The 20,490-nt window shown below is 47.5% G+C and overlaps 1 protein-coding gene across 1 annotated transcript in view; it reads right to left on the bottom strand.

The window, feature by feature from the left end:
* Positions 1-12,405: 12,405 nt before the first annotated feature.
* Positions 12,406-20,490, bottom strand: part of PLPP3 (phospholipid phosphatase 3) — a 44,975-nt gene continuing 36,890 nt past the window's right edge. The window contains exons 5-6 of the mRNA XM_059478224.1: positions 18,581-18,757; positions 12,406-14,221 (exon numbers count right to left, since the gene is read on the bottom strand). Coding sequence (XP_059334207.1) covers positions 14,096-14,221; positions 18,581-18,757 — 303 coding nt within the window. The 3' untranslated portion in view covers positions 12,406-14,095. The remainder of the gene's footprint in view (positions 14,222-18,580; positions 18,758-20,490) is intronic.

The following is a 20,490-nucleotide window of genomic DNA, read 5'->3' on the forward strand; positions in this document are numbered from 1 at the left end:
GGGGCAAGCCTGCTCAGGATGGGGATGGATTCCTCTCCCTGCCCGTGGAAAGCAGAAAACAACACACACTGCAGGTCCTCTGGGGACACAAAACTTGGCGATTGTTGCACAAAACTCGGTGGAGACACAAATCTGTCCTGGGAGCTGCCAGCAAGAGCAGCTCCAGCACCCCAAGAATCGCTGCTCCACCTCGCCATAAAACGCCCCGCTGCTTCTGCAGGACACCAGGGGTTCTGCCTCCAGGCCAGGGTTTGCTCGGAGTTTGTGAGCCTGAAACTGCTCTGCAGTGGGTTTGCTGTTTTTGGGGGAAAAGAAAAATCAAACCAATGCAAAGCACACAGCTCTAAGGAGGTAATTTGGCTTTGTTGTGAACCTGCCCCTCCTCAAATGCAAAACTTAAGGAATAGAAACCAGCCTAGAAGAATTAAAGTTGCAAATTGCACCTTTGTGTATAAAAAAAGTTGGGATGCTGGGCTTTCTCTTGTCCCTAATTTATCTCTTTGTCTCCTCATTTTTTAGGAAAATACTGTTCCAGTGAAGGAGGCCAGGACAATAATAGCAATAAAGCTTTCATAGAGTTGATGCAGACAAATAAATGACACATAGACTTGCAAAATTATGAGAAATTACTTCTTTCCATCTTTGAGATCTCAGTCTCTTGCTGACACCAAAATGTGAATCAAAAACTGAAATAAACTCTTGCTGGGGATATTTTTGTCAGAATTTTGTTCAATTACAGGCAAAAGCCCAAAGATGGCTGCATGCAAAATATAAATGCCTTTATGCATTATAAAGTACTCCAGATCAAGTACTGAAGAATTGCTCTGAAAGAATCAAGAGGAATTTTTTGGTGGTTGGGTGGGCTTTTTTTTCCCCAAGAACACAACATTTTCTTATTTAAAAAAATTGCTATTTTTCCCAGACCTCAAATTTGAAATGAGACTGGAGTTCTGATTAAAAGTGATGTGAAAGGAAAATGTTCAATTGGATAATGCACTATTAATGTTTTTCTTAAGGGTGTAATGCAGGGGACATTTTAACAGGCTTGTCTTTTTGGGTTTTACTCCCTTTTTTGCAACTCTATTGTTAGAGGGAGTGACAGCAGAAAGAGGCTGTGCAAGGCTTAAATATGGACAGGAAATTTCCCACATGAGGACGGGCAGAAAGATTTGCTGAGGCATCAGAACGTAGCCCTGCTCTCCGGGAAGTGGATGTGAGACCAACACCTTTCAAAGCTTCCAGAAAGGAAGACAGCTCGTGTCTTGTCCCACAACTGGTCACAATCCAAACACTGGGGGATCAAGTAATTTTAAATACCTTTTTCTTTAGCAGTAGCTAAAGCAATAATGAAGTTATTTTGGCTGGATGAACCAGACTTTTGTGAGCAGACCACCTGCTCCAATGTGGTGAGACCCTGACCAGAAGTTTCTTCAAGGATGGGGAGATTTGGCCACGAATTCTGACACAGGTCTGGGGTTCCCACATCTCCACCAAAGGCCTTTGTGGCCAAATACTCACACTTTTGGACCACAAAGCAACTTGTGGTGCCAAGAAACCTTTCTTCAGGGGAGGTGAGTTAGAAAGAGCTGGTTGTCATGAAATGTTTCTTTTGGAAGAAAACAAGAACAAGTAAAAGGCAAAGCTGAAGTAGTTAATGCAGGACTTCCCATTTGTCTTCTCACCATTAGATTTTGAGCAGACCATGCTAATCCTCTTGAAAGAGTGGGTCAGCAGCTATGGTTTCTCCTTTGAATATGGTCCCACAGAGCTCCTAATTGCTGCCACCCGCCTTACCTGACCCTAAGTTTGGGACAAACTGGTGTTTACCTTCCTTGCACCTCATTTTCCCTGCTGCTAATAAAGGGAAGCAATGACTGCTGCCTGCTTTGATGAAGCCTCCTGTGATCTGCTGGTGAAAAATACAGTGTAAATGCAAGGAATGTAATTATTATTATCACCAAAGAAGCTGCCTGCTGACCTCAGAGCTGATTTATAGATTCATAATTGGTTTAGATCAGAATGGTGATGAGGCAACAAGGCTAAACATGCCACTGCATTCTTGCTATGCCCAATCCAGTCTCGGGAGACAGTAAATACTGCTGTTAACCCATGCTTCAGGACACTGTGACACCTTCACAATCTCCTGAGCTCCACATTCCCCAGTGATGCTGGGATTTGGAAATTCCCAGTCGATACTCATTGTGTCACACAAGCCAGGTCAGCTTTCAGCCTGTGTTTGCCACAACGAATTGTGTGCAGACCTCAGGAATGAGAACCCAGTGCTACTTGACATTTACAGAGAGTGTTTGATTTCAGAGAGAGACTGTGGATAACAGCAGTGAAGACCCCCTTCCAGCCTGAAAAACAGCTGCTGTTTAATATTATATAATCACTTTTTACTGCCCTGGAAAGTGGAGGGTGAGGATTCATAGACTGCATCCAGTTAAAATTACAGGAGAAGCCCTCATGGAGCAAAAGACAAATGGGAATTTAGCTGTAATTATGGGTCAAACAACTCCTCTTAAGTAAAAAGTGTCCCTATTTAATGATGTGACACAGCATGGCTGTAGGGGATTTGCTTTTCAGCAGTTTTTTTTCCCTACCTCTCATTCATTAAACTAATCTGGCCAGAAGGAGAACACAACACGGCCATGGGGAGGGCTATAAATCTTCCTGCTTTGGAGCAGAACTCAGGCCCTAAGTAAAGAGAGGTTGGGAAGCCACTTCCTCCATCAACAGGTTGTTCCATAATTATCCTCTCCTGGGCTTTCTCCACCTTCCCCTGCAGCCTGTAACCAGAGTCAAGAGCCAAGATCCTGGGCAGAGTGGACACACCACCAGGCCCCCTCTTTCCCAAGGTTGTGCAATGCTGTGTCTGTTATCAGTGTCCTCAGGATCTTCCCACAGCTGAGACAAAAGGTATGGGGTTATTTGTAGATGTCTGTAATTTGCAGGGTCCTCCCTTAGTTTGATTTGCTCTTAAATATAGGACTGGGAACTCCTGTGCAGAGTTGTCCCTCTCATTGCTGGATGTTTCCTGTGTGCTGAGCAGTGTGCTGTCAAAACAAATATTCCCCTGCCCCTGTTTACCACCTTCAAGTCTGGCATCTCATACTTCAGGCCTGACTTCCTCCCAGCTGCTCATCATCACGATTGCCTGAACAGGAGCTATTAAAGGCTTTTAGCAGTTCTTTCCCCCACCCAGGAAAATGAACCAGATCATTCAGCTTCTTTTTTTTTAATTTATTTATTTTTTTTTAATGTGAAATGGTGGTTAGAAATCCACTTAGCCACTGGGTAAGATCGGGATCATCCATGTTAGCTTCCAGCCTTCCCCCTGTAGCCAAACTGGCTCCTGGCTGGTTTCCTTTGCAGATATTTAAAGACTATCCCAGTATTTATCTCTCCTTCCCTTGCTATTTATGTGCTGGATCCTTGAGCTCGTGTTCCAATGAGTTTTCATTGCTTTTCCCACATTTCCACTTGCTCCCGAGGTTGTGGATGGATGAGGGCACCCCCAGAGAAGCTGTGGATGGCAGGACTGGCACTGTCACATCCTAAAACTTCTCCCAAGGTCCCGCACGAGGTGGGGCTGGGGTTTCTCATGGATCCACCTTGCAGTCTTGGCCTCTGCCCCGCCGGCTGTTTCACACCAGAGCAGAACCTCCGCGATGGAAACCTGCTGAGCTTAGGGTGAGGGTTTTCTCCTCCTTTAGGACCACAGGCTGTTCTGGACACGTGAGCTGCAAGGGGACAAACCTGACAATTTATCCACCAAGCCACACAGGCCCCTCAAACAGCTCCTTATGTGAAACATGTGCTGCTGGGCCAGGCAGCGAGCTCTCACTTCGGCTCAGCCCCGGCTCCCTCCAACACCCAGAGCCCTCGGACAGCACAGGGGTTTGGGGAAGGAGAGCAGCATTCCTGGAAATCCCATTGCTGCAGGAACACACTCTTTCTGCTGGCACTTATTTTGACTCTGTTCTGAGTTATTTGCAGGAGGTGAAGGATGTTTTGCTTGACTTTTATCAGATTGTGATGGGCTGTGCAGACGAAGCGCCCGATGATTCATGCTGTTTATGGCAGCAGAGTGTGGGTGCAGCATGAAGGGATCATACTCAGGACTTGGGGTCTCTACAGAAAAGGTTGTTTAGACCTCTTTTGCCCAGTTAGCACCAGCTCCTGATAAAACCTGAAAGAGCAGAGTGCCTGAATAACCTCACAAAACTCCACCGGGATTCAGCTTTAGGTGCTTGGCAGATGCTACACAGCAAAGTAAAGGTGAAACCAGAGCTGGGTGACTTGTGTTACTCCCGGAGTCATTCTAACCCCACCACTTCACTATTGTTGGAATATTTGCTCCCACTTTACCTCCCTGTGTTGCTCTAGGGAGAGGAAATGGGTCGTTCCAACAAAAGCACCTTCCTCAGAGGCTTTAGCAGGGGATGGCCTCACCATTGCTGAGCATCCCCTGAACCCCAGCATGGATTAGCACAGCTCCAGGGCAGAAGGAGACAGGTAATCCCTGCTGAGGCACACAGAGGGAAGGCCAGGAGGACCAAGCTTTTCCTGAGCTCAGGAGTGACACTCCAGGAAATATCTCACAGGGTGGTGGTAAGCAAATGCACTTGCACAGCAGCTGTCGGTGAACACGAGCTCACTGCACTTTAAAATAATTAATCTTATTTTTCTACCATGTCTTGAAGCACTGAAGGAAAGAAAAAATGTGTTCCTTGACTGCTTTGAGGTTGTAAGTGATGTTGGAGTCAAGGACACTTCTCCTGTGATAAGTGTCTGGAGCTATGTGGGGCTGCATTAGATGGGCAAATATATTTGCACAAAAAATGTTTAACATTTCCTAATGGGGATTGTTTGGAATTTCTCACTCCATGGAAAAAAAAAAAAAAAAAAAAGAAAAAAGGTTAATATTTTGATTTTCTGACTCAATTCAGAGGGAAAGCACACAGTGAAATATTGGAATTTCTCAAGGGAAAAGCCCAAACTCAAGCCTGCCCTAATAATGTGAGGAATAGGGAGGGGAAACCCCAAGCAGTTTTGGTCAGTAGAAATACCAGCAGATTGCCTTCCCCCTCACAGGGTTACCCACCTTGGCTGATAATGCAGATGGGGGGAAATGCCACTGACTCCTGCCACCCTCCCCTGTTTCCTGGAGAGCTCAAAGCCACCCACCAAAGGTTTTCCATGGGTGGGGCCGGATGACTGCTTTACAGCCAAACCCGCCTCCCTGCCCCAGCCTCAACCCACTCCTGCCCACCTTGGCACCTTCATTTTGCCTCTCTTTGTTCTTGAGCTCGTTTTGTGTTCAATAAACCCCTTGATCTCAAGCTGTGCCAAGGGAGATACAGACTATAATTAAGGAGGAAGTTTTTCACAGAAAGAGTGGTCAAATACTGGAATCATCTACCCAGGGAGGTGGTGGAGTCATCACCCCTCGATGTGTTTAAAAAAAGACTGGATGTGGCACTTGGTGCCATGATCTAGTTGAGGTGTTAGAACATGGGTTGGACTCGATGATCTTAAAGGTCTCTTCCAACCCAGAAATTCTGTGATTCTGTGATTGCCTGGCTTTCATCTCTGAAAATGTATATATTTCCCCTCCTAAAAAAAATAAAAATAAAGTGCAATGGATGCTGAGAGGACATGAACCACCCAGAAAGGTCACCTCTCTACCACTGTGGGTTCAGGGGTAAGCAGAGCTCTGCCCATGCCATTTCTCCCCCTCCCCGTTTCTCCACTTAAGCAAAAATAGCTGCTCATAAATACAACCAAATTGGGAGCAAACGTCCTGAGGCAAACTGGAAGCTCATTACAGGTCCAGTGTTTGTGTTAGGCACCCATTAAAGCACAATGTGTGTTTTTGGGCAGGCTGCTCCCTCCCGGAGCCTCTGGCTGCGAGCAGAGGTGCCAGCCTGGCGAGGGCTGTCCCGCTATGTGCTCACATCCCTCCCAGGGAGCTCTGCCGGCTCCTCCATCACTCTGAGCACTAATCCACGCTGCCCTGGACTCATTTGGATGGAGACCTGCCCTGCAAGAAAGCTGCTTTCCATGTCTTTGCCCTGAACAGTTAATCCACCTGCTGGGTGCCTAACCCAGAGCTTCGCAGCAAGATAAGACATGCATGGCGTAGTGCCTGCAGTAAACTTGCCTGCTTTATTCAAATCTTCCTCCAAGAGCTCAGCCAGGCAATTGTCTTCCTATTTTCATGCCAGTTCAGGCAGGGAGCAGGCACATAGTTATTTGAATGTTTTGTCCATAAGAAATAAAAGTGAAGAGGTAACCCCGTGTTTAGCATCCCTTCCAGCCTGGCAGCACGGGGTGGGTGGAAAATGTCCTGCAGCCTTGTGTTCAGCTGGCATTCACTGGTGCCTGTGCAATTTATTCACCCTCAGCCCAGGGTGCTGCTCTGTGCTCGCTGCAAGGTCACATCTGCATTTCTCTCTGCAGGAATATCAGCTGCAGCGCAAGAATTTAGCACAGAGGTAGCTTCCAGTTGCTTTGTAGCTCCTCCTTTGGAAAGATGAGGTGGTTTTGAGACAGCTGTGCCGTGTGAGTTTAAAGGTGCCTGTCAATCCTCCTTTCCATGACTTAACCCTGCAGCTTCACATCACCCCAAGGAGCCACCTCCAAACCTCAAGGATTTATGCTAAATGCAGCCTCCCTAACTCACAGTGGCCCAGTTCACCTGCCTAGCAGTGTCCTACCTAATTTATGCCAAGTACAAAGTGATTTATCCCACCTCACACTAGCTTGGAAATGCTGCCCACCCTCAACACTTCTTGGTGAAACTCATCTTACACATTGGACGTTGTTAATGTTCACTTTTAAAAGGGGCTTTTTCAGCAGCTACAGAAAACAAATAAAGGGGAGGGTTATTTGCAGTTCAGGGGTACCCTGAGCTCAGAAGTACCCCCAGATCTGGCAGATAAAGGGCCTGACTGAAGGAAGGTGAATTCTTTATTCAAGCCTTTATTTCCCCAGGGCCTGGAAGGTGGAGGGGTAAGACCCCATAAGGAATCTCCTCTAGAAGAGCATCAGATTAGATCTGACCTACAAGCCGAAGGTGTTCCTACTTAATTGCTTGTTCAAAGGAAAATTGGTCCCCAGCTGGTCCCTCCCCCATTGACTTTGTGTTTACCTGCAGCATTTCTTAGGTTCTTGTAGGGGAAGCAAAAAACTTGAGCAAGTTTTAAAGCGAGAAGCATTATTTGTGAGGAAAACCCCTGAAAAGTTTAGTTAACCAGGGGCTTCAGCTGTGGGAAAATAGCACAATTTAGTAAAAAAAAAAAAAAGCTTTTTTTAATTTTTCTTTTTTTTTTTTTTTTGATAAATAAAAGGAAAGGGATATGGGGCATGGGAACACAAAAGCAGCTATTAATGAAAACCAAGGGAAGTATTAACATATTTTTAACAGTGAGGCCAACGAGCTGGTGGGACAGCTGGCCAAGGGATGTGGTAAATCCCTTTTAATCTGGCACCTCCACATTGAGCCTGGATTTCTTTCTAAAGGACTTGCAGTACCTTGGCCATAGGCTGCAAAGCTAAATCTGAGCGCTGCTGGGTGATTCCTGAGAGAGGCTGGAGCATCATTAATTTGCTGATGGGCACTGTTGGTGACTCTCAGATGGGTGAGTTGGAACTGCTAAGCCAAACAGGCCCATACTCCCCCCAGATCCACTCAGCTTAGGCTGGCCCTGCTGAAAAGAATTACCTCTCCTGAATTAAGCAGTGTTTTTTCAGCTGCAATCGTCTCATCATTTGCAAGCAAAACTTTCATAGACTTTTTCTGGGTTTTATTGTTTTCCCATGGAAAGAAATACCTTGTAAAGAAAAAAAATATCCCCATTTCTTTGTTTTAAATGAAAACTTCAACAGGCTTTTCCCTCCCCTAAGCCTTGGTAGTGTTCTTCCTTTAATTTAAGCAAGGTTTGTATCAGTTGACATTATACTTGTGCTTACTTGACTTGAGGTAAACACGGTTAATCCTGCTTAAAAATGGACTAAGAATATCTACTCAGTTTAATGAAACGGATTAAAATTTTACCTCATATTAAACATTAACAACTTTTCTTGTTCAGACAAGCCCTGGGAGGCTGGAGTGGTGTTATTAATTTGCCTTCAACATCACTAAAATTTCTTTGAAAACAAGCAAATTATGCACTTGTGCAGAAGGCAGATCCCTTTGAAAGGATGGTGCTCACAGGAGATCTGGCTCCCTTTCTTCTTTGGATAAAAAGAGTTTTTATTCTCTTTTTAACATTTTATTTTCTTTCTGAGTTCCTTATTGAAACAGCACCATTCTTTCTGTTCCATTCACGGTGTTTCTCCAGGGGAAAGATCAGCCTAGCAAGAATTAAATGCTCCTTTATTTAATTTATATCTCAGGCTGACCTCAGCTCACATGCACTCACACCACACACCTGGAAATGGAGATGTCAAAGCGTGGTGGGAAAGCCCAGCTTTTCACACCGGTTCCTGTACAAATGCACAGATGGCTTTGTTTCAATTTATTCATTTTTCAGGTGGGAAAGAGAAGTCACATTTTATTTCAAGTTTTGGTATATTTTGAATCATTTAAAGACCTCAGGAGCGAGCTGAATCCGCCACAATTCCCATTCATCCCATCCGTGGATGCCTGGTGTACACAGTTTGGTGTTTTGGTGGTTTTCTGTTCCTCAGCTTTCTGCTGACACGTGGAAACACTAAAAGGAGTTTTTCTTCAATAGCAGCCCGTTGTTCCTGCTGGTTATGAACCCTCTGCACAAAGATCAGACTAGGCAGAGTTCATGCCTTCAGACACCTCAGCCTTTTGCCACCAGCGCTGAATGACCGGGTACTCCACCAAAACACAGTTCTGAGAGTGACCTGATGCGAAATTGGGATTAAAAATAAATAAATAAAGAAGCCAAGACGGTTATTTTCTGGGTTCAAGACAAGAATTAAACGCTCCACCAGGCCACAGCACTATATATTAAAAGCAGAGCTGCCTGCGAGGTGCCGTCACGGTGGCAGGAACTCGCAGAACGAGACTTTCTAAGGAAACTGGGAGATGATCCCGGGGACTTCGCTCCCTTCTAGCTACAGATAGGATGGGGCGTGGATTCATCACAACCAGTCGGATCATTATTACCCAAACACACACATAGGTGTAGTCTGTGCCCCGAGGAAATTGTAACTCGAGACAAGCTAATGCAGGCACTCCTGCGCTGGCTGGTGCCAGTGGGGGTGGCGTGCAAAGGTGATAATTGAAAGTTGTTGGGTTTTGGGGTTTGTTTGTGTGTCTTTTTCCCCCCACTCTGAGTCAACAGGAGGTTGTTTTCTACCTTCTGCTTCCTCCAGTGAAGGTGACAGCTTGTGTTTGGTTTTGCTGGGTAATCCAAGCAGTCAGGGCTGTGCCCAGAGCATCACCTGGCACCAAGGGAACGAGGGTAGGAACGTCTGGAGGAGATGGGCAGTAGCTCCTATCTGAGGGCAGGTGCATGGACCATGTTTACAGAAGCCAGGAGGCAAGTGATTCACTTCATTCCTAAAAATCTGAACCTCTGATCTGGTGTCCGGAGGAAAAGGTAAACACAAGGGAGGAATCATTTGCCTTTTGAGAGAACAGTGGATGAAGGGTGTGTTAAGGCAAAGATGGAGGGGGGAAAACGCAGCTGAAGTGCGGTGCTGGCTCCAGGGACAGAGGTGCTGCACCCCAGCCATGGATGTGGGCTTGACACCAGCCCTTCTGTGCAGCAGGACCTCAGCCCAACACATCCTCTGGCTCCATGGATAAGCGTTGGTTTCGGCTTTACCAGGAGCTGGGTGAAACCTTCGGACACCCAAAACAAGGCAGGCTTGGAGCATGAGAAAAACAGGTCTCTGCTTGTGGGGCGAATCTCCTCCTTCCCCCTCCCTTGATTGAGAGCTTCATATCCGAAAATCATTGAGCAGAAGTACAACAGCTCCAGCCTCTGCAGGCTGCCAAGGCATTTTTGCTGAGTGAAGCTGTTTAGGTGCACCCAGACACGGCCGGACCTGGGGCTTGCGTAAACCTCCCTTCCCCTGGAACAAAAGACCTGCTCCCATGGCAGTCAGGTGCACACACCAATCCCTGCCTTTGAAAACGTGTTCAACCGGTCCCAGTGCAAAAAAAGACAGGTTTGACCAGAACGTCCCCTTGTGCAGAGAGGCTCTGCCAGCATCAAAGGCAGACAGCTGGGTGCTCCGCAGCCCCTGATTAGCATCAGCATGAGCAGAGCCCGGTGTTTGCAGCACTAAAGGCCACAACCAGCACCCAGCCCCGGGCTCCAGCAACATGTCTTGTTTGCATGAATGCATCTGGGTTTGAGCACTGTCTGTCTCCTTAGGAGAGCTGCGGAGAGAGGGAGCATGCAAACCCCAAAGTGTCCTGGCTGCTCAGCATCCCAGCAGGAAGGACCAAGCAGCACAGCAATGCAAGCTCCAGCTGCACCTGCAGACACTGCAGAGTGGTGGCCTCAGGATGCCAGCGCTCATGTGGATTTGGGTTTGGGTATTTTTCCATTTCACCTATTTATTTTCTCTTCCTTCCTGCCCCTCAGGAAGCTGTGGCAGTAGATACATCCTGTCACCACACTCATGGTTTGCGGTACCTACAACTGTGCTCCTTTGGCTTTCACTTCTTTGTGGGGTTTCCCTGAAATGCTCATTTAAAATCAGTCCTTATTCCTCCTGTAGCACTGGACTGTTCCTCTGTGCTTGGCTAGCCCAGAGATCTCCGTGGACCTTGCCTTTTTCCACCCATGCTGCCAGAACCGATCACTTCTCTTAGTCCCTAGGCAGTGAGTAGGGGTGAGCCCCAGCAAAGTTCCACCGAGTTGTGCAAAGCTGCCCTTACCCTCCCCAGGATGGGATGGAATGGGACAGCACAGGAGAGGCGGGCAGGAAGCAGAGGAGGAAACAACCATCACTCAACCATCCACACATAGGACTTGGCACTGCTGATGCTCAGCCCTACATTATAGAGTTCAACCCTGTTGGTTTATGCATGGCCTTTTCTCCCTCTTTCCAGGCTGACCCACACATCCTGAGTGAGATCCCATGACTTGACAGCCCCGCTGCCCTGCCTGGGCTCTTATCACCTCCTGTTCCGCTTCCCCTCTGACCCTTCTCCAAGCCTTCCTCTTTCCCCCAGACATCTGTATTCCTGCCTTTTTCCAAGTAGCTGAGGTTAAGATGCAAGCAAACACTGTCCTGAGCCTGGTGCTTGCTGCACTGGGGCTGGCTCTGCACAGGGAGGGCTCCACAGGCAGGCAGGGCAGCGTTTCCTCCTCCCGTGGGGGTTACTTACACCCAGGCAATGCATTTGGGAGATAAACTGGGGATTAAGAGCCTGTTCTCACAGCCACTGCCCCGAAGCTGAAGTCTCACCTCTGCAACACACTCAACCTCCGAACACTCAGGCTCAGATCACACGTGGCACCATGAAAACGCCCTTTGCATTTGGGACAGGTGCGGGTTTACGAAGTTTTTCCACGCGTAATAAAATTTTACTCCTAATTAGGATAATAATAGCAAGTGCTAGCTCAGTTCTGCTGGCTTAATTTCCACCTGCTCTTTCTCTGCAGTTTGATGTGGTATTTGCTTCCTGTCATGCATTCTTGCATATTATTTCTGTGCTGTGTTATCTCGCTGATGTGGTTCGCTCAAGGAGTGGTCGAAACGCGGCTCTGACCGTGTGTCACCACCAACAAGTTCATTTGCCTCTGTAGGAGGAGGAAAATAACAATAACAAAAAATAAAAACAATAATAAAAAAATAAAAACAGTAATAAAAAATCCAGGCTGCCTCATAACTGTGTGCTGAGCACATGTGCCTCTCTGAGCACATGTTGTTGTGAGATTTTTTTTCTTTTTTCTTCTTTCCCCTCCCATCTACGTTTGTAACCCAGCAAGCTGCAAGAGTTTGGTTCAGCTGCCAAGTGCCTGCTTTTCATGGGAAAGGTGTTGGTGCAGAGCATAGCTGGGAGCCCTCCTAGGCCAGGGATTGTCCAGGAAGACCAGCAGCTGAGCTGTGGCTCTTCAGATTTTATTTTACTTCTAAAACATTTCTTTAAAGCTCATAAGATTGTTAAAGTAAAACGGGCGCTTTAAGTAAAATGATATTTGCTTTAAGACTGGACATTGAAAAGAGAAGATCCATGCAAACCCACAAGTGCCCCCAAGCCAGGAGCTGGTGGGACCTTCTCATCCCTCCCATCAAAAATGGCATCTGGTCCTTTTTATCCAGCTGCTCTTCTGTACCATCACATCCCCAAATGCCAGCAAACATCCACAACACACTTCCAACTGTCCCACTAGGCAAGGACCCCCTTTTTCCATCAAGGAAAGGGCAACCCAAAGACAGAATGCATCTTGCACCAGGATGTTTAGTTGTGTTATGAGCTTTTATTTAAAAAGCACATTTATACAGCAATAATTTCGCAGATACAAACTTCAATTTTGTATTCTACAAAAGTCTTTGAATATTCTTCTCTTTACAAAATGGAACATTACAAAAATACAGACAATTTAATATGTTTTTTTATACAAATGTCTCTAATTGTAGTTATTTTCATTAAAATATTACTACCACAGAACTACAATATTTTAGTCGACTATAAAAAAATTAATTCAATGCTTTTTTAAGCAGCAAAATGTAAATAACACAGGTCAGGACACAGTTTATAGTCATAGTGGATATATCTAAAATTGTTTCAGAAATAATATTTTACATAGTTAATTTTTAAGGTTTTATACATTATTTATATAATATTTATAATATAAAAAAAATCATAGCTTGCTATAAGTTGAAATGATAGGACGGATTCTGTGAGAAGGATGTGCAAATGGCCGTTCTGCGTGTTCTGCGGGATCCCTTTGCAAATGCGCTTCGTGGAAGGGCTGCAAACCAAGCACCTGTGGCTTCTGGGCAAAAAAAAAATGCCATCATCACACCCGAGAGAGGCACAGCTGATTTCCCACCGGAGTGACCCAGCGGAGCACAGGGCCTGGTACTGCCATGGCGCACCCCGGGGTGGCCAGGGAGGAGGATGAGGAGGAGAAGAGGGGATGCACAAACCGACTGACACCCAGGCCGGGACGTGCCGCCCAGCAGCCCGTCCCAAAACTGCAGAATAAAAGTTTCCCCAGGACTCAGCCCCGGGGTCGTAGTGCGAACTGAACGAGTCTTCGGCAGAGCCGCCGCTCTCCCGGCGCAAACCGCGGCTCCCGTGCATGGAACCTGCTGGGATTTTTCTCTGGGGGAAATGGGATGGCTGGGAAGTGGAGGATGCTCTTTTCCTTTAGGGAGGCTCGGGTGGGATGAGCCCTCGGCAGGGAGCAAGCGGGGAGGAGGAAATGTGGCTTCTCTGCACGGAGGAAGGAGATCTCCGGCCTCACTGCGCGTCTCGGGCCGCTCGTTAAAGGCGTGTAGTGTGAGCAGAGAGAGCAGAGACCCTTCGGAGACCTTGGACTGGGCAAGCTTCTTCTAAATTAAGTCACAGTATGGAAGAGAAGAGGCAAAAATAAACTAGGATCAAGAAGAGAAAAAAGCAACTCTTACGAACCAATCCCAGGTCTTGACTCAGTGCTGTTGCTCATACGTAGTGCTATACAATTTAGTCGTGAGTTGGTTTTTTTTTCTCGCAGGCATTGGAAATCTTCGTAGTCAGAAAAAAACCTAGGATGGCCAGCTTTCCAAAAATCCCTTAGTGTTCACTGGGCTGGGAACAATTTGGCGTTCACTACAACATGAACACTCAAACCAATTGCACATCCAGAACTCCGGCACCTCTCTTTGTTTGTTCGGCTTTTTGTGTAGCGTGGGTTTTGTTTTTCTCCTTTTTCATTGTCACCTTTGCCTTAGTTGACCACCACCACCCCTTTCATCCAAATGTCGCAAGTTAAAAAGACCACAGAGTAAGACTTTACTGGTCGGGCAAGAAAGTCTCTCCCTACATTCTACTGTCTGATGAGATTTGAGAGCAGCAGGTAGTTGCTGTCAGCAGTCACTTTTTTTTTGCAAAAAAAAAAAAAAAAAAGTTTAAAATACAACACCCATCTGATTCCTCGAAGTTCTACACCATGTTGTGATGATTATTCCTCTCAATGATGTCCACAGGTGAAAGGATCTCCTTCCGGATGGGAGGTGGAGGCAGGCAAGTCTTTGTCTTGGGCTTGAAGAGATCTGAGACGTAAAACACCTGCAGGAGTAAGTGGAAAAGGCAAACTTAGCCACCGTGGGTGATGGTTTGTTCAAAAAGCTGGTTTACAGAATATATACACATCTTTAAGCTGCAAAAATAGCACGTTTTGAATGCCTGCCTGTAACAGCTGTGAAATCCCAAGTGCCTGCTACCACCTTTCTGTACAGCAGAGTAAAAGGCTCAGACCTCACAAAACTGTAAAAACATGAGAGGACAACTTGATTTCTCACTGCGTCATCACCAAGTGCAACACCCAGACCTCTGCTGAACAGGTTGAAAAGCCAGGAAACAGATCCACGGCCTGCACTCCAATAAAATAACAAAGGTCTCCAAAGGGCTGGCCTGACTCATCCTGGAGTCAGTGAAACAATTCATTCAGACAGACATCAGGTAGGCAATTAAAAGCTTTCAAGTTAAAACTGTGTTAAAAGCTATCAGCAGTGAGTCAATGGTGAGCCATGCTCCTCATGCCCCAAGGTACAGAGCTGGGGTCTGGTAAAAGCCAAAGGCTAAGGAGAGGAGAATCTATTCTTGACTCCTTCTTCCTAAATATCCCGTGATGTAACCCCTCTCCCGGATGTGAAAAAGCCAGTGCCTGGCAATTTCGGAAGGCAGCAACACAATAAGAAACAAAGTGCTGGGAGGAAACTTCCACATCCTCCTTTGGAGCTTATCAGTCCTCCAGGACCGGGGCACTTTCACCCTTGCCAAAGCTCAGCCCTGTGCCAGAAGGGAAAAGAGTCAGACAGCACAGATCCTCTGGATGGAGCTAGAAGTGGCAAGGATTCACCATTTTGTCACCTCGTGCCACAGCCCTGAACTTCTGTCCTGCCACTGACTGTCCCTGCCAGCCCAAGTTTGACAGCTCATCTCAGAAAGCCTTAAACCCCAATAATCCCAACTGAAGCCATGGGTCTGCTGAGCTGAAATCTCAGGATGAGCAGCACATGGATGTAGCAATCAGCAGTACATTTGTTTTTTCTCTCACACCACTCAAATGCTACATTTAATCACCCAGATAAATCAGGGGAAAAAATAATTTCAAGGTGTTTAAAGAAATAATATTAGATTATGACTTCCAGGCTGAGTAACACAGGGAGAAAGCAAAGCTTTGGTCTACCTGCATCTCCACATTTTCTAACCACCCAGAGCCTTGTGCAGCAGGTCAAGTCGTCCTTGCAAACAACTTTTGCAAGCCCCTATCAGCAGAGCAGATAAGGCTCAAGCTGGACAGAGAGCAAAGCTGCTGCACACAGCAATTTACTCCTACAGCTCTAACCAGGGATGAAGGAGGCTGGTGCTGCTTTGTGCGAAGGCAGAGAAGGAGCTGAGGTACAAAACAGTTCTTTCCTCAATGTATGTGCTGGTTGCTGGCTGTTTGGTTGTGTAACAGAGCTGATAAAGTTGTTTACAGGGCATCCAAGTGGCAGCCTTTGTATGTTTGGGTAAATAACAGGATCCAGCTGATGCTCCCAAGGATCACAAGCTGGAGTCTGGCCCCTTGCTGCAGCATCCCAGTGTAAAACTACATTGAACTGCTCTGGCACTGGTTTTCTTTTGGGCTGTTGATAACTGCAAACCCCCCATTTGTCTGGTTTGGTGCATTTCTGGTGTCATCTTGCTCATTCGTCCACCTCTGAGAGCTGGATTCAATCAAAAAGGTGTCCAACTTTGCACCAAGATAGCCATGACAAATCAATTTATGGGAGGGGATTGCTGAGTGCAAGAAGCATCTGGGGAGTGCTTTGAGTCTGGTCCTTATTTTTGACAGGAATGAGTTATGGTGGACTGTCATCCTGGGTATTTTTGCTTTTACTGTGCTGCTTTTCAGGTTTCATTGAAAGGCTGGTTAAGGGGTTTCATTTCTCTTTAAACTGTATTTCACTTTAACATGGCTGAAGGTTATATAAACATTTATAGGAATCATGAAATGTGATCTTTGGGGGTTAAAAGTGTGTTAAATCCTCCTAATGCTTGAACTGTTTAACACAAAAAAGGACTAATAAACGTGCTAAGTTTTTCACTTGGATTAGCTCCATTTCCTGTAGAAGGTGCTCTCCACCCATAAAGAAAACTTGATGGGAGAAGACTGAGAGCATTTTAAGCCAATATCTCACATTTCCACTTAACAATTCCTATTACTTTTCATCCTATTGAAGCAATTTTTAATCATATACAGAGAGGTTAAAACAACTCCTCTGAGCTAACCAGAGCAACCCTGGGAGCATGTCCTCTTAACATCTCCCCTTCTCCCTCTCCCTCAGATGAGACATAAACCACACAACACACAGCAAGCTGCCTGCAAGGCGCAGAGAAACTATTTCTATTTGAGAAATCCTCGTTGTATTTCACCCTGGCTCCATCTCTGAATGTTTCATCAGCTGGAAGTGCTTGACATTAATGTCTTCTGCTTGTTATTTCAGGCACTGAAAGACAAACGTGTCTGCTGCAGCACGACCTGGGTTTAAGCTTGGGCAGCCATTGGAGATGAAATACACAATTGGTTTCTACTGAAAATTATGGCCTGATAACTGTGGTGCTTTTACAGCTCTTGCCTATCACCAGGGTGGACCCTGAAGGCTTTGCTGGGGGAAGGGGTGGCTGGGAGCACCCAGGGTGGGAGGTGAGGAGTCTCCAGGTCCCTCAATTTCAGAGCAGCCTGTGCAGGAGAGCTGGGCAAGAACGCCCAGGGCATACCAGGAATTTCAGCAAAAAGCTGCTAAACTGCTCCTTCAGTGCAAACTCCAGGGTGTTTTGGGATGACTCTTCCTCTTGTCCCTTGCTGCAACCTCCCAAAATGGAGGAAAATCTGCCAGGCCCAACTAGGCAAAGACTCCCACCAGCAAAGCCAGGTTCTGGAGAATAGATGGTTCTCTGCAGGGTGATGGAATGGGATAAGGGCTGGGCTCAAACCCTGCCCTGAGTCCTAAGCTGAAACCTGAGATGTTCCAGGTTACTAAGCCATTCCTGCAAAGCATTTAGACACAACTGCCCCTTTTACCAGTGGGCTGGGACAGCAGCTCAGACTCTCAAACCCGAGCCTGCCTGGGAAACTCCAGGCAGCTGCTTCCTATGACACAGGAAAACTATCCCAGCCCTGCCACAGCCTCCCCTTCCCAGCACAGCTCCCAGCTGCCAGAGGGCTGGGAGGGGACAGCCAGGCCTGCTGCTCTGTCCCAGCCAGGAAGCATCCGGACACCCATCCCAAGCTCCATCCGGAGAGCTATTGTCCTTCTGGAACCACTGCTGGGACCCAGGGATGCACTGCCTGCTCCCCACTCCCCTGCCACACTGTGCCTGATAGCCCACTTCCCACCACAAAGACTTCTCCCACCATCCCCTCGGGATCTGCCAGCCCTGCATGGGACGTGGGCACCAGGCAAAGGCAGAACCCAACAGCTACTGCTCACAGAGTTAATAATACTCCATGAAAATGTCCCAACAATGACATTTTTGTTTTGGCTTTGGAATATTATCAATGAGTGGGAAGTACATAAATAACCTATTTTCTCTCCCTGCAAAATGTAATATTGGTGGACCGAACTCCTTGTTCCCAAGGCTGATTTACTTTTAGAACAGTAAAAAAAACCAACCAAACAAACAAAAAAACCCAACAAAAACCCCCACAAAAAGTGGTGAGCTATTAAAATCTTGCTTTTGGGGAGTTAACACAGACACAAAGAATTACCACAGCCCCCAGCTCCTTTGTGTCTGTCTGAGGCAGCTGCCTGACCAGGTTCCCCCCCATCCTGCCAACTTAAAACATCTTCACGTGTCACTTTGAATTATATGGCTGTGCAATCATGTCACCCTTTGGAGAGCAAGTGGCACAAGAACCAGCCCAGCAGCTGAAGAGAAATGGGCACAGCTTTTGTGGGCCGCTTTTTCAAGAGCCCTTTAGACCCCTGAAAATCTATCAGCCATCAGCCACCTCCCCATGTCAGGCAGACACCAGTTTGTGGAAGGATTGTGTGTGGAAGAGCCATAATTCCAAGCACTCCAGACTCTCTGCTCAGCTCCTGGTGGAAAACCTTGCTAAGGAGCCTAACTGAGAGCACTGTGGGGGTGAATTCCCACAGAGAGCAGCAGCACAGGGAAACAACAGTGTAGCAGTAAAGAGAAAGGAAAAGAAATATTGTTCAGCTGAGTGCCACTGAGAACAGCCAAAGCTTCTGGTGGAGAGGGAAACACCCTCCCTTGGCTGAACATCTTTCAGTGCCCCCAGCTGCCTGGACCAAGCCTTTGGAGCCTCCAGCTGTAACAGGGAACCACCTGAGCTGAACTGGTAGGTTGCAAAGGCCCTGCTATTCCCCCAGGACCTTCCCAGCACTGTTCCTGCCCATTTCCCCCACTCACCACGCAGTAAGCCACCAGGGCTCCCTGTGCAAAGCCTGCCAGCACGTCGGTGGGGTGGTGCTTGTGGTCGGAGACGCGGGACAGCCCGGTGTAAAAGGCCATCATGATCAGGGTGAACTGCAGCAGGGGACGGAGCAGCCGGGCTCCCTTCCACGTGAATCTGGCCTGCAGATAGAACTGTGGCAAGAGAGGGAAACAAAAAAACAAAAAAGGTTGAGTTGGTTTGCACAAATTCACCCAAAATACAGCAGTGACTGCGCTGTGGGGGTGGCTGTGGGGCCCTGTGGCTCAAGGAGGGGGAGTTGATAAAATGGAAGTATGCTCCTTGCACCTGTGTGGCCTCTGGAGGGACTTTTAACCCATGGAAGGGATGAGGACAGAGTGGATGGGTACAGCCCTTCCTCAGTGAGCCAGAAACAGGGGATTGGGACGCCCTGCACCCCAGCTCTGCTTCAGCCTCCACACAGCACAGCATCCCAGCAAAGACATTCCTCCCCAGCATCATTAAACATAACAAAACCAAGGTCCCACACCTGGGGTATTCAGGACTCATACCATCTCTCAGAGGGAAAAGAAGAATCAATGCATCATGCTAAACCTTCAGAGCCATCCTGAGAACAGCCACACATGGCCACAACCACCAACAATGTGCACAATGCCACCCTCCAACACTCCCATCATGTTTCCCCTCCCGAGCCCCAGGGTTTGAGGGAAATAGGGAGCAGCTGCCCCCCTGCACGGCCTGGGAATTCCCTCCCTGGGTGGGAATGCCAAGCAAAGCCCCGGCCCAGCCTGAAGGAGGGCTCTGGGGTGATGTCAGGCAGACATTGTGGCCCTGCCGTGACTATCTCGGGCCCGCTTCCGCCGCGGGACCGGGCACGGCCTGTTCCTGTGGGAACGGGGAAGCGGGGCGGGAAGAGAGGGCAGGAAAACAGCAGCTCCTGCCGGGGATGAGGCAGGGAGGAAGGCTGTGGGAAGGGAGGGAGGGACACCCAGGAGCCTCCAGGCTCGGGGAGCAGTCAGGCTCAAAGGGTGTGAAAGTGCCTGGCAAATGCTGCTCGGCCTCTGCAGCCCAGGCCTGCTCTGCCTGCTCCTGAATGCAGCAATGGAGTCAGACCCCGTGGGCTGCAAAGGGGTTTACTCCCAATTTATGATCCTAAATGCAGCACTGGAGTCAGACCCTTTGTGTTTCACGGGGCTCTGCTACATCAGAGGGCTGCAAAGGGGTTTACTCCTCATTTCTGCTCCAAAATGCAGCACTGGAGTCAAACCCCTGTCCTTCAAGGGGCTGTGCTACATCAGAGGGATGCAAAGGGATTTTCTCTCAATTTCTGCTCCTAAATGCAGCACTGGAGTCAAACCCCTATCCTTCAAGGGGCTGTGCTACATCAGAGGGATGCAAAGGGATGTACTCCCCATTTATGATCCCTTTTACACACCCAGAGCAGTTTGCACCGCCTTGATATGAAAGGGCATGAAGCTCTCACTGGGTTCCCTGAAACAACAAATAACTTAATGACAACATAAAAGCAGAAAATGACCTGTAAAAGCAGAGCTAACTGGGAAGCTGATAAGGGGGAAGCATCATTTTGGCCAATTCAGTATGTTTGGCTATTGCATAAACACTGTATCTGCCCCTTTTTGGAAAGAACACACACTGGGCTCTACAGAAGAAATGAAACATCCCATTGTCTGAATGGAGCAGATGCTCCAAATTATCCAGATTGTTAGCCAATTAACATGGAAGGGAGCAGCACCAGAACAGCTCAGTGCTGGCTAATGCACACGGTGATTCTGGGGAATATATCTGCAAACCAGCCCAAGCCTGGGAACGGAGCCACAGCCCCATGGAGCCCATCTCACACCCCATACCACGGTCCCTTCCACCCCAAACCATTCCATGATTCCAT

The sequence above is a fragment of the Ammospiza nelsoni genome, chromosome 9 (assembly GCF_027579445.1).
Source record: "Ammospiza nelsoni isolate bAmmNel1 chromosome 9, bAmmNel1.pri, whole genome shotgun sequence".
NCBI lineage: Eukaryota > Metazoa > Chordata > Aves > Passeriformes > Passerellidae > Ammospiza > Ammospiza nelsoni.